The following is a 15,235-nucleotide window of genomic DNA, read 5'->3' as shown; positions in this document are numbered from 1 at the left end:
ATTGACACTGCGTCCATAGGAATGTGCTTAGCCGCTAGACCACGAGTGTGTGCTGAGTAAATTGACTGAATCATAATCACTATAAAAACCACACAAAAACAACACTACTATGTCAGTTTATCATAGTAATATTATTATTATACATAAAATTTTATTGCTGGAGCGTGTTTGTTTTATGTCACATTAAGGCAAGTGTGAAAAAATGAGTTACACACTGAGATACATGAACAAACAATTTATTTATGTATTTAAAACATATATGACAGAATAAATAAGCAAATAAACATTTAGTTTTCATACAATTCGAGGTAACTCTTAGCGTGATGATCTATGAGTATGTTTATGATTCAAACCGTACACGAAGAATAATGCATCTATGCAAGCGTAACACCCGGCAACCTCAATTGTCGGACGATAAAAACACGCGTGAGACGTAACAGAAGTACCCATTTTATTAATAAATATTGTTTATAAATGGATCTTTGTAATGACCTTGCCGTACCATTTATTTAAGGTCGGCGCCGTATTCTGTAATTCTTCCTCAATAGTATTTGAGGTATGCCTTGATGTTACTCTACACATATCACTTTAATTTTGAATAAATAAAAAAATTACACATAATTTTTTTTACTAGCAACTGCCACTTCATCACCTTCCAGATTATATTATAGTTTATAGTTTAAAAGATTGCCTATGTCAGTCCTGATTATATTTAGAGTTTTTTCTTGGCAAATTTCATTAGAATCCATTCAGCCGTCTAATCGTAAAAAGGTAATAAACAGACATTTATACTATTGTTATTAATTGAATCTAATCTCAGCTATACAAGATCTAATAGTATTGTAAGACAATCTATAATCGAGGCTAAATTTCACAGCGATTCATCGATGTAGTTATTATAAACGATTGTATCGCAACATTTTTGTTATTATTTTTTACTCCATTACATAAAGCTGAATTGATCCATGAACTAGATTTGTTTTTCTTAATAGATATAAATTTATATGACAGTATAACATGGTAGATTTTCAGATACTTTCTATAGGGCACCATCATCATAGTCAACATTTAAGTTTAATTACGAATACGTTTCGTAAGTTTTTCCAAACAACGTAATAAGTAATATGGTATGGTGTATCACCCAGTAAAAATTAACATCAAGACAAAATATTAACTACTTAACATTTCAGAACTCTTTAATAGGATATAAGAACTACACATATAAAAGCATATGGACCTTTTATTTTTTTAAATACGAGACAAATATGTTTAACATAAACAAAAACAGTATCAATTCTGAACTTTGTCACTATAATTAACCGAAATTATATATTTGACATCCGGATTAAATAATATCTAATTAAGAGTACGTTGATATTATAATTACTATAAATATTATTATTAACATTACTTGATACGATATCAACATTTCAATACATCAATCAGTCAAATGCTGATAAAGACCTTCAATTATCAAAATGTCTAATTTAAATCCTATTATTTACGTCAACAAAGAAAAAAATATTTACTGACTTTGGTCCAGTTACGTTGAAAGACTTATATTAAACCATTCATAACGGAATGTAACTAACTATTAAAATAATATCTAAGATTTTTTCTTGAATAATTATATTTGAAATGTCTTTTAATTCTAGAGTAAATAAAGGTAGATTAACCTACGAACAGTACAAAGAAAAATTCGAGTCACTTACGACTATTTCAGGATTCCGCAGCTAAAAAGAATATCGTTATACCTATAATTTCGATATCTGTCGATTCTTATTTTACACCATCATAAATTTTACAATTAATCTAAATTAATTATTTTTCAAATTTTGTAGGAAGGTGTAGGAAATTACTTTTATAAAAAGGTTAAGAGTTTATAAAAAGTTAGCAGAATAATTCGACGAATATTTCCGTAAGTTTCTTTTTTGTTAATTTTTAAGAACCTCTCATTAAAAGGCAATGAACTACGAGTATATAACATTTGTCGTATACATACACTGCGCGCAACTTCGTCTACTTCACATTTATTCATTATCATTATATTTCGCCCAATTTACGTAATATATTTTTAAATATACATATAAATACCCTATGTTATTCCGACGTATAAGCTTATTACTATATAATTAATATGTCGTCAAAATCCGTTCAGTAGTTTTAGTCAAAGAATAACAGAAATCTATCCATCCATACTCACAATCTTTTGGCGTTTATAATAATAGTAAGATTAGTTTTAAAGTAATTAATACATATACCGTTACTTTGTTTTATTGACCCGTTTTTAAAAATTGTTTATTCATCTGAAATTATACATAATGTAAAGTACTGAGTTTACGTAACGGAAATCACAATAAAACAAGTAATGTGTTGTATGTGGTAATTTTAACAGTGGTATTTTTAAAATTGATTGTTGTTTCTGTGAGAAATAAAGTTGACATTAGAATAACAGCTTGGTTGCGTGTTGACGGCATCTATTTTTCTCGGTCGGATAATCGCGACGAATCGTGAACCGATCAACCGATACGAACGGGCCGCATCTGACGCATCCAGCATATTGTACGCTTTTTTTTATTCTAGAATATGTATAGATATAATTATATCTTCAGTCAATTATGTCAAAAAGCATACATTCAATGTATATTTGTGGTTGCTAGGAATTGCAACTGTTAACGATCGAAAGTGTAATATTACACTCTTAATTTCAGCTCAAATTCAAATTCTCAATTCTTATTTGCAGCATTTATTCCCTTATTACTCTCCATATTTGACACCTGACCTCTATTTCATGACGCTTTTGGGCCTAGACCTTCGCAACAGTTCACTACTGGTGAGTTTCGTTATTGATCTTTAGAGAATCTGTACATTTGGTTGATCTTCCATTGTTTTTCTTTACATTATTTTGATCTCAGAAATGTTATTTTTTCGAATGTTATAAAGTCACTGTTTATCCTTGAATCTAAAATCTAGTATAGAGTTTATTTTTATATCCTTACCGTACCTTAAAAACTATATGTGAATAGGATATAAAATGTAAAATTTGATTTGATAATAGAATATATAAAGAATACACCAACAAATAAAATAAATTATACACTATACGATCCTATATGTATAGGACATATAGGCACTATTATAAATGATGTTTTGTAAAATGTCTACACTACTTACCTCTAGATGTCGTATTGTTACATTGTCTATTATTATTGAGTAGGTATGTATCTCTGAATAATTCAATTGCATTACAAATATAACTAACAATGTTTTCTAGTCTTATAAAACAACAGATGAGTTTTTGAAAGTACAACTATGCATTAATACAATAGTTTTATCAATATAAAATAATTATAAATGCATTTGTAAGTACTAAAATTAGACAGACAGGTTGTTAAACCACAAACTGATAACGCTGCGAAACTTGTATGGAAAAAACCAAATTGTTGCATTTTTTAGATAACATTACGACCTTCAAAGATGCTACTAATATCTACATATCTAAACTTAGTTCATGATGGATTATCATTTTCACCTGTAATAATATTAGCAATTGCCTACCGTGAGAAAGAAAGTGGGGATAAAATTCGCCGCTTTCTTCCTACGATTTTGACCATTCAAACACACCGTGCCAAAGCATCTTGATTGATTGCCACTGGCATATCACTCGGAACACTTTCTCCGTGGCTTGCGTCTTAAGTATTACATTCTTTGTCCAATTACATATTGCATTTGCAGAAAGATAACGTTTGTTAATTTCATCTACTATCGGGGACTAATCGAAAGAAATGAGATTGAAATTAGATTGGACTGGACAGGCGACGGCGCGACTTAATTGCCGTACAGTTTGAGGATTCAGTGTTCAGTGAGTCGGACTCAATATCAGTACGTTTTTCGCCGTCGTTGTGGCCGCTTCTCGCAACAGTCACTGTTCACTGCACACAACAAAAAATGCCTTCGAACACGGACACGTAGACGGCGCCGGGGTCGTTAGTGATATTTTTATTGTTGTTTCCCGCGCGTGGTATATGGAAAATGAGCGAAGACCAGGAACAGTGTGATTCCTTCAACTCGTGGGAATTAAATGGACTGAACTCATTGGATCTATGGGACTACACCGTGGAACTGGAGTGCCTGCAAGGTACAGAAGGTTAGTTTCGCAAGGCTGTGTGAGAGGCGTTGCAGTGCCAGACGTTTCGCTCACGAAGCGATTCGTAATGCACAAAATGACATGAAATGAAATTTTGTACCATGGAATTCTTATTATTCTAGATTTTGTTACGCCATTCGATTTTTTTTTCATAAATTTGTATTTACGCTTATCGTCATAACGTCACAAGGGTTTTGTACTGTATAGGAACTAGTATATCATCAATAAAACATTGATTAACTTGTAATAGCAATTCGTTTGTATACTATTTTCCTAAATACATATAGATATATATATTAGGTAGGATTTATATAGTCATGTATTTTAAGGAATATTTATCGCTTTTCATTAACATTAGAATTTAAACAAAACTATAAGAAATATGTGTTACTTAAATGCCAGTACCATTATATTTGTTCCTAAATATCCATTACTCTGTTGTTTTAAAATCTTGTAATTGGAAAGTATTCATATAGATAAATGCCTATTTTTTCTAGTTAATCATATCTCTAGCATATTGTTATTTCTAGTCAAGTATATAACTAAGAATTATGAAAATAAAAATTAGTACAGAGCTATTACTTTTTATCGTTCAGATAAAGCAGCAACAGCATAATAGCAGGTGATAACTGAAGTGAATCACTAACCACTAAAAAGTAATGATAGGTAGAATGTTACTATACAATTATGAAAAAAAAATGATAAATTAAGTAACCAAATATATTTAAAATAACAAAAATAAATCTATTAATTAATTATGGTTCATTAAAAGTTCGTTAAATATTCATTGTTATTTAACCATTATCTATGTACTTTTCACTATCTTCAAATCTTAATCGATTAGATAAAGAATTAGGACGATGAATTTCGGTGTTGCTGTTTAATTATAGTTGAACTTTATCGTTCTAAGAGAATAAACGAATTTATTACTATTATTTATAATTCTTTATATGAAAACATCATTATTTTGCGTACTTTACTGAAATATATACAGGGTTACAGATAAAGCCAGAGTAATTATTAAACAGAATAAAATGTCCCAGTGGAATTTAAAATTATGTTTTAAAACCTATATACAAACTACACGGGTCACGTGATTAATTCAGTATGAAATGTTCATAATTTTATTATAAAATTTATCATTTTGCTAAATGATTCTAGCCAGCCTTATGTAAATTCGGTCTGGCTCTTGACATATCCTTTAAGATTATTGTATACCTTATATCCAGTGTTAGTTTTTAATCTTATCTTTATAAAGATATAAGATTTTATAAAGATATTTATAATTTTATAAGCTTATAAGCTTTATTAACAACGATCTATTTTCTGTAATTATTATTTTACAGTACCACTGCGTTATAATTAAAGTTTTTTATCCATTGTGAAATAATTTACGGTCTTGCTTCTTAATGACTAAGGAAAACCATTAAACCATGAACTATGAACAGCAGCTATAGAGTTATAATGTACACGTTTTTCTAATAAATAGCTAATGTATTAAATGTCCCTTTACTTACGTGAACCTATCAATTAGGGTGATAAAAATTCAGTTTTGTGTACCTGTTACAAAGTTCCGGGCTACTCTTTGAGAAAAGTCACATGACCATAAGTAGAGCCATAATAAGGGATATTTTTTTTTTGTTCAAAGGACTCGGCTTATACAGCCATTAGTCTTCGTTAGGAATTGTTATTTATTGAAATATTCATGACAGCAATGTCATGCGTAAAAACGACAGTAAATGACATAGAGTTCAGTAGTAGAGATCGGCGCTTGAATACTTCTATTTAGTTGAAATAATGAAACCTACTTTTTACCTACAGGTAAGTTTCATTTGCAATGACTTTTGTACGCTTTCTATAAGAATGTACAATGTACATTAATATTTATCTACAGGTCACTTCATACCTACATATATTTACGTAAATAAGTAGCTGTAGATAGTTTTCGAACTTTGTATCACATTTATAATCACAATAGAATACATAATGGACTAAATTATCTATATAGATATAACATGTTTAAAATAATTCAAAATTATTTATTTGCTTTGCACAGTCGCATTTTCAACAGCTGCTGCAACAGCAACAACATACTAAGAGAAATAGTAAATAAAATATATTTGAGTATTTTTTCTTTTACATACATATATGTATGATCTATCAAATTTAGTCTATTATATTTAGGTAAATAGCAACATGAACAAGATCGTATATCAATGTTTAGGCACTGTTGACAGCGCAAAAATAGTGACAGTTGAGTTTACTTAAAATTAATAAATCAGAACACTTTGAATATCTAGCCCTAGGAAACGAACGTTAAAATTACATAACATTTGAAATCAAATAGAAAAAATATTCTATGCTCGTCATTCAGATATAATTTGCGTTTACGAAAACGAGTGTGTCATTATGACAAAATATACTATGCTTTATTCTTGCAATTTGGTATAAATAAGCATTGTAGATAATTACAATTATGTATGTGTTTTCAAAACTCCTCTTAGATTTAGACTTATCTTCTTTATACACATATATACCTAATATGTTATATAATGAATGAGAGGCTTGGTGGTCTAGCAGTTTAGTCCTCCGCCTAACTTCCAATTGTCGCAGCTTAAATTTCTCGCACGATGCAAATATTTGTATTAATGATTAGTACGATTGTTATGTTATGTGTATTATGTATGTGCAAGAAAAATTAAGTATTTTCATCAGTTTTCTGGTACCCATATCATAAGCTCTGCTTAGCTTGGGACTTGATGGCGCTGTGTGATTTGTCCAGGGTTGTTATTATTGCTATTATAAAACAAAATGTCAATATATATATATGATAGACACTGTTTTAAAGTTTTACCACACTTGTATATTACACGTAATTACTAACGAAACAATCTATTATTTATTTTCTATCCATTATTTATGTACTTATGGAAACTTTATGGTCATGTACATAGGTATATAGATTAATTAGTTAATATATCGAGTTAATATAAAAGATACGATCACAGGTTGCATTTGTTGACCTATTGCAATTAATTACAAGAATAATAAGTAGATATAATGTCGCAATAAATGGCATACTTGAATTTCTATTCTACGTATATTGGTTGCAATCCCAGATCAAGGGGTCACCTATTGTGTAGGTATGAAGGCGTCAATTATTTAAATTACAATATATAATTAAACAATAAACCGTCTAGAATGTTAAAATACTGAAAATAATAGTAGTATTGTACCCTACATTTCAGTAAGGTGCTCTTTGGAGGTTTTATTCTAAAGGAAAAAACCTTCCCCTGTCCTCCCTCTCCTCAAAGAATTTTACGTAAAATTCAAAAATTCCATTTTTAAAATATCTTTATTCATGTAGGTCTATTACAGACTCTTATAATAAGATATACTCTTATGATATCAAATCTATCGTCAGTTCGGAACGATTTCGTGATGAGAAGAACTGACAAGAAACTCAGCTCGTATTCTTTTCAAATATTTGTTGTACATGTTTACAATATGTCTGGAGATAACTGCTTAGTTTTCTAAATGCATATACTGCATGTACATAAATTCATGCTATAAGTTTTACCACTGAGATATGTAATAAGGCTCGCTCAGTTATTGTCAATTGCCTAGAATCTTGCCAGGCACTGAAATTGGCTACAATTTGAATATAATTTCACTAAGTATTTTCTCACGTAACAGATTCATGTACCTATGTGAAGCTGTGGGAAACAGCTAGTGCATAGTAATTAAAATATAATTTTGTGGAAAATGTTGACCTTGTAAAAACCATAACGAAAGAAGAGGCCTGTACACAAATACTTAATAACCAACCCAACCAATATACAAATACCTACTCAAGAAACAAAATTAGATTGATAACGAATGAGAAATTTATGTATATAAAATAACTTCTCATACGAGAGCAATTTTACAAACCAAACGACATGATAATCATTATTAATCTACTGCTATCATCATTCTATCTGTAATCATCTAAATGTGCGTACTATTGTGTTGCGCAAAAATATAGAAGCAATTTTATTTTAATAATAAATAACGAGTACAGACAAAGGTAATATGAATTAAATAGTAAACAATCACACTGTCATATCTGTATTATAAAATTTTAAATGTTTCATGATTCAGATGATTTCAGGAGATTTACTGAACTTAGTTACTCATTAAATATGATTTTTGTTCAATTAAAGGATTCGATTATATCTTAACAAGGTTTTGCCGTTTAGAAATCGGTTATCGCTTTTAATATTCCCCATTATTCTGCCATTCCCCAATTATTCTTATCTATTGTAGTTTATTATAACTGTAAATTCATTGTACTTTTTTTTTAACAAAAGTTGATAAGATTTTTTTTCAGGCGGGTCAAATTGTAGTAGCAGTATCTATCTACGTATAGATTCTAAGTAGTGATAGCAAATTCTCACATTTACAATGAGAAAATAATTCCTTTGTAATTACATTTCGTGATGTATGCAGATAGGGACATTTCTCTTATAGCAAGAGCGAATCACGTGTACCGGTCTGAGCATCATTGCACTAGAAAGTTTCGCCTACTTTTATTATATACCTACCACCTACAGGTAGTTATAGAAATTCTTACTATTAGTTTAATAACTTACTTTAAAAGAAAAGGCCAAAGTGAATAAAAAAGAATTAATTAAAATGCGTACAGCAATGTTTTCTTTTTATGTACCTAAATAAAATCATTAAAGTAGTACGTATAGATGTAGTGTATTTAGTTTTAATACAATATCGATTAATCTCTCATCATATTAGTGATCACAAGTTCAATATATGCCCCTTCCAATGCCATTTTATCGAAGTATATAATTTATTTGAGATATATCGAAAGTCATAACTTGTGATTTAATTGATTTGGCAACAGATTGAATTTAAAATATTATTATATTATAATATTCTCCATAATTGGAATTTCAATATGTATATGTATTTTTGTAAACATGCTCATTTCAAAAGAATAAGAGCTGAGTTTCTTTTCAGTTCTTCTTAGCTCGAAAGCACTACACGGAACTGACGGTAGATTTGACATATCTTAAGAGTCTGTAATAGACCTACATGAGTAAAGATATTTTTATTTGATTTAATATATTTTGCTACAAGTAACAAAGACTAAACGCATTGTGAAGTTAAGAAACAGTGATTCAAACAAAAACTCTTGTACCTATGTATATCTAGCAGATATTATACTGACTCTAGCTAATAACTGTTATTAGATGTTATCATAGATTATAGAAATGGATATTTATCTAAATAATTATATTTATTATTAGAATTCGTTATTATGATTCACATAAGATTATAACAATATATTTCGTGGAATACTTACTATAACGCTTTTTGCTGTTCCTTTTCTATTTGGTACATTCTGTATGCTCACAGTATTTAGAATTGCAAGCAAATCTGCATCGCAATATGACTGTTGAGTCCTAACAGTAATCTTGATGGTAATTATCTAGGATTAACTTATAAAACCTCCAATAGGTGGTCATTCGTCTGTGACAAAGCATTGTAATGACATCTCATACATACTCTCTCATACACTGACAATTGTCAATAAAATAGTTAAACAACCATACATAATTTCGTAAAAGGAAACATAGCGTTAAATGTTTTTGTAATTATCTACAAGGAGCGATTTCTTGAACATACTTGTTACGACTGTACATCACTATCATTGAACTGACAAAATTGTGATGGATTTTTACTTTATACAAGTAACGGGCAAAACAAAAGTAAATAGCAAATAATAAACTCACTAAATATTTCTCAACATCAGGTAGTAGTAGGGTATGAAACAAATGTGGCCTTAACCGAATAGCCGGCAAGGATAGTCGTTATTTACGCCTGGCTTCTATAACTCGATTTCGTAGCTGCAGTATCTATGAAGTATTCGTGTGCATTTCTACGTAAAACTAACGATATGTCCGCAAGATATGTTAGAGTTATTAATAAAAAATCATCACATCATACAGAATTGAGCATACATTTTGTAGGCAGTATTTGGAGAAAATATCTAAAAAACTGTGTACCAGATGTTAGCTTGTATATTAAATTTTCTTATTAAAATCACGTGTTTTGTGCAATCTGTAATCATTCGTCTGCTATATTTAGACAATGGATGCGGAATATATTCACGGTATGTGACTACATATTTTTTGTATTACTTATTTCAATATAATAGTAGACAAACAAGTAGATAACGTCAGTCGTTTTAAGGGCTGATTATGTAACGCTATTGCAATGGTTTCTTATATTAAACAGATTAACTATGAATAAACCGTTTAATAGTTGCAGATGCAATCACAGTTCCGATGAACTGTGATTGCATCTGCAACTATTAACTATTAGATAGATACAATAATTGTCAAATGTTTATCCATCTGAATAGTTATAATACAATGTTACAAAAAGTTAAGTTTAGAATTTTGCTATTTTTAATTCAAAGTAAAATGTAGTTATTTATTTATTTAACTACTATTTATTCACACTTCGTTATTAATTGATTTCTATGCCTATAACCTGCCTTATCCTTTAACATGTAAAGAGTACCTAATATTAAATAAAATACCTACATAACTATTAAATAAAATGATACTTTTAATTAATACATGTTGTATCAGAAACAATATAGATGAAATTATATGTATTTTTAGTAGAGCTTTGTTTTTTTTATATTTATAAGTGATACTAAAACTGTGTGTTGACTATATTACAAACACCGTACAAAATATGGTTTTGCAGGTCCTTCTTATCTAAATAAACATAATATATGTACATATTCATTGGCCTCAATAAACTAAATATTATTTGGGCGTTTTGTTCTCCAGTCGACAAGGTTACTTGTCCAGTTTTCGCCTTTCACGGTATTATCGCAATGCATTCGTGCTATGCTTCTCGTGTTCCACTTGCGTGTGACAGGAGTTGTAATAAACCAGCAATGTGTCAAGTTACTGCTGTTACGATCGGATTATGTACCGTAAACGTACGAGTGTGTTGCATTGCGTGTTATGGTCAATTACGTCCGTGCTTCATCTACGGTTGTCGCAAGCGGCCAGCTCAGTGTAATGGTATGCTGAGGCATATTTTAAATTTCTATTCGATCCAGTATCTGCGAGCTCATTTATTATAGCTGTGTATATAGGGTTACCACCTTTCCTTAAAGAAAATAGAGTTTTTTAAGTTATAGATATATAATTTAAAAGTAAAGCAGTACTATATTTTTTATATAGAGAAAATATATTACATATTTATTTTTAATAATTTGTTTATAACTTAAGTTTTATTTTAATTTATATGCTTATTTATTACTAGATACGTATTATTAGTATATATATCAACGTAGTTAATTTCGTTCTGAAATTCTACAAGCCGCTTTTCAAGCGTATACGCTTATAGCACAGATAACAGAATATTATAGTGCCAAATTTAAAAAAACAATTACAAAAATTTGCAATGAATATATAGGTCTAGGTAGGTAGTCTCATACTAAATTATTCTCTCATATTATACAGTACAATTGTAATACACCTAATACTGTGCTAATACTTATTTATTATATCTATGTGTAATCGGATTATAGTACGAGTGGAAACCCTAACTGCCACTGTTACAGAAACTGCCTATTATAGTTTTTAATGTTACATTTTCTTCTTTGTTACAGATTTGCAGCTAGCAGCGGAACTCGGGAAAACTCTATTAGAAAGGAACAAGGAACTCGAAACAGCACTACGTCAGCATCAGAATGTCATCGAAGATCAAACGCAAGAAATCGAGGTAAAAAATTAACATATGTACCTAATTAGTATTGAAAATGTGAAGTGTATTTGTTACTTTTTAGTAATAATTCAGCCAATAGTTATATTTATTATAATAAAATCGGAAAAATTCTGACGAGGTAAAACTTAAATGTGGGTTCATATAGGCTAATATAAAATAATGTATTCTTAGAAAATAGCTACAATACACAGAGTAATTTGAATTGAACATGAATTACTTTGTGAATATACTCAGACTATAAACGCTGCCCGCGTGATGAGAATACTTCGTATATTTTTAAAAATGTACGAAGTATTTTTTCTTTATTCATTGCAAAAAATATAAAAAAGTGAAAAGTTTACTATTCATAATAATAGTATAGACAAGCATTGTATCGCTAGCTTCGCGTTTTGTTCGATGTTGTGATTAAAATTTGTTTACAAACTACATTCTATTCTATGTATCTCACTATATAAATAGTACGAATATACTATATAAATATCTGCTGCAGGTACTTATTTTACATTAATTTACTTTTCAGTACCTGACAAAGCAAACCGTCGCGTTACGCGAGGTGAACGACTCAAGACTGAGAATTTACGAACAACTTGAAGTGAGCATCCAAGACTTGGAGCGCGCCAACCACAGGCTAGCCGTCGACCATGCCGCCGACAAGAAACACATAAAATCGTAAGTTCGCCATTATATTGCTTCAATTCTCGAACTTGATCTACAACTAACATTTGTAGGAGTTAAGTAAGTTAAGTATTTATAACACTTGTCTAGTACCCATAACACAAACTCTGCTTGCTGATGGCATTGTTTGACAATTCACAGTGTCATCTATTCCCAACTATTAAAAAAATATCTTTGATAAATTATAAAATCTATCATTTCATGACGAGGCCAAAGCTGTCTGCTTGTTTGTTTATTAGTTTATGCATTTTTTTAATGGGCTGGCGCCCGCCTTTGTAAACCGTATCCGTTGACGGAGCACCAATGGAAGATGTTAGGATGAGCATGTATGTCGGATCAGTTAGCCCATTGTGGCGAATTCACCTGTAATTACCATGAAGGTTTCTAAGGGACCGTGTGGAGGTTGACGTAACATATACCCATAACATGGGTGACTTCTCTCCCAATTACTAACAATCCTCTCCTCCCTCAGTTTATGTGTTAAGGTTTCACGTAAAAACGACTGTAGGAAGTAGGATGAAATATTAATAGAATAAATTGTAGAATATGGGTCTATATATAGAAAGAGCACCCACCAAAGGAATGAATTAATCGATCGATTCGATCGTTGTCGATTCGGCACGCCACCTAGTTGTTCTGGTAATTAGATAATCATATAGGACCATAGATATTTTATTTATAGTTGTCGTTTGATTATAATTGTTCAATATATGGCGTCTCCATAAGCATTACTAGTTGTAACTTAATCAACAACAATTTTTTGTCTATCAATCGTTGTTTTATCTTTATTTACTTTTTCAAAACCCACTTTTTATTCTCTATTGATGTTTTTATTGCACATTAATCATTATCGTCTATAATAGATGTAATTATCTCTGGGTACCTGTAGATGATCTTAAATTATTGCGATTGAACAAGATCCGAAATCCGGTTTTGACATGCATTGACTACTTACTTGCCTCATGCTGAGGGTGATCTTAAGATAAATAAGTATTTGAATTTCCGACACATTTCTTACGAATTTGTCAATTTATAATTCGGCATGTGTTTATGCCGTTGTGTTTTATACGTTATATTAACGAATAACAGGTTCCCGCTATAACTAAACATTCTATTAAATAATATTATTTATTATTTACGGCAATTAATGCAATTTGTGTAGGTAATATGGCTTTAATTTTATCACTTGAGAGTTATGAAACTACTATTTTACACTATGCGGTTATAGATAAAAGATATTAATAAAATAGTATTGTAGTATGAAGACTATTCAATTATAATCAAGCTCAAGATTTACTGGTCAATGATACATACATAACGAAACCTTTTTTCACATTCCAGCTTATGCGCCAACATTGAAACTTTAGAAAGCAAATATGAAGATCTCCAAAAGGTTGTTGACGACAAGAACGCACAATTAGAAATAGCTAGAAGAAGAGCTGAACGGAAACCAGAAAGCTATGAGAAACCCAAAGAATCTGAACAAAAACAGGAACCGGTCACATCCAGCTCAAAGAAGCCTGAACTGTGCAGTACACCTCTGAAGACAATAGCACCTCTCCCAGAACTGACTAAAGAGGACGAGGATTTACTCAGATTAAGCGATGAACTCAGAGAAAGCAAAGTATCGTTTGCCCAAGAACAAAGAAGAGTAACCGAACTGGAAGAACAACTAGCGTCTATGGTCCAAGAAAATAATAGGTTGCAAGAGCAGTTGAGAAATTGGCATCAGAGAGATGATGAACCTAAGTCGATGCAAGAAGAGTTCTCCATACTCGAAGAAGTTAGGTGAGTCTCTATACTAATAGTAAAATAATGTCTACTAAATATAACTTATTTAGTTTTTTCTTACGGACATAGTTTTATTTTTCTATAAATAATTAAATATATATTATGCAGTGTCAACGTATGTTAGGTATAAATATCGACATGGTATGTAAATATAAATATCTGTATAAATCTGTATAAATATCTACCGGTGGATATTATTCTTTCTTAATATTTCATAAATTGATATAGAATAAACATATTATAACCAACACGCAAGAAGTTTCGGTTTTGACTAAAAGGAAAATTTAAGTAACCTCCTTACCTTCGGAGATCTCCTTAGGTCGGAGGCAAATAATAAGTCCATAATGTAAATAAAAATCGTACAACACAAAATATCATATATATATATATATATATATATATATATATATAGACATACATTGATATTATGCCATGTAATTAATAGAGTTATATGTTTCTTCAGACAAGGCCAACTATGCATCAAATGCCTTAGAGGCGTTGAGCGCGGAGATGACATGTCTTCGATGCTTGACGGTGACGACGATGACAGAAGTGCTATCAGTTCACTGATCCTCACTCCATCCGGCCAGGACAGCCCCAGGGACCTCGTTACCAACAAACTTGTCAAATTCGATGTAAGTTCCCGCTCCAAACGATCCTGCAGCATGCATTATTCTGTTTATAAAAAAACTATCGCTGTAAGCTTCATTTTCTTCTATGTACAAATAATTTTCGTTCTTCATGAGAATGTTTAGATATCCCAGTATTTTTATAATTATAAAAGCTAATAATGACATTAACACACCGTTC

At 30.5% G+C, this 15,235-nt stretch overlaps 1 protein-coding gene across 3 annotated transcripts in view; it reads left to right on the top strand.

Annotated features, from left to right (window-relative positions):
- Positions 1-15,235, top strand: part of LOC131845119 (cerebellar degeneration-related protein 2) — an 87,122-nt gene that overhangs the window by 68,937 nt on the left and 2,950 nt on the right. For 2 of the 3 annotated variants that reach the window (XM_059194157.1, XM_059194156.1), the window contains exons 2-5: positions 11,844-11,956; positions 12,480-12,628; positions 13,976-14,422; positions 14,889-15,060. In XM_059194157.1, the coding sequence (XP_059050140.1) occupies positions 11,844-11,956; positions 12,480-12,628; positions 13,976-14,422; positions 14,889-15,060 (881 nt within the window). Of the gene's footprint in view, positions 1-3,886; positions 4,148-11,843; positions 11,957-12,479; positions 12,629-13,975; positions 14,423-14,888; positions 15,061-15,235 lie in introns of those variants that run through there. The other variant, XM_059194155.1, reaches the window with a different exon arrangement.

This window comes from Achroia grisella, unplaced genomic scaffold (assembly GCF_030625045.1).
Source record: "Achroia grisella isolate CSIRO2021 unplaced genomic scaffold, CSIRO_AGI_Agris_v1 utg452, whole genome shotgun sequence".
NCBI lineage: Eukaryota > Metazoa > Arthropoda > Insecta > Lepidoptera > Pyralidae > Achroia > Achroia grisella.
Note: the sequence above shows the minus strand (reverse complement) of the source record. Positions and strands in the feature narration are given on the sequence as shown.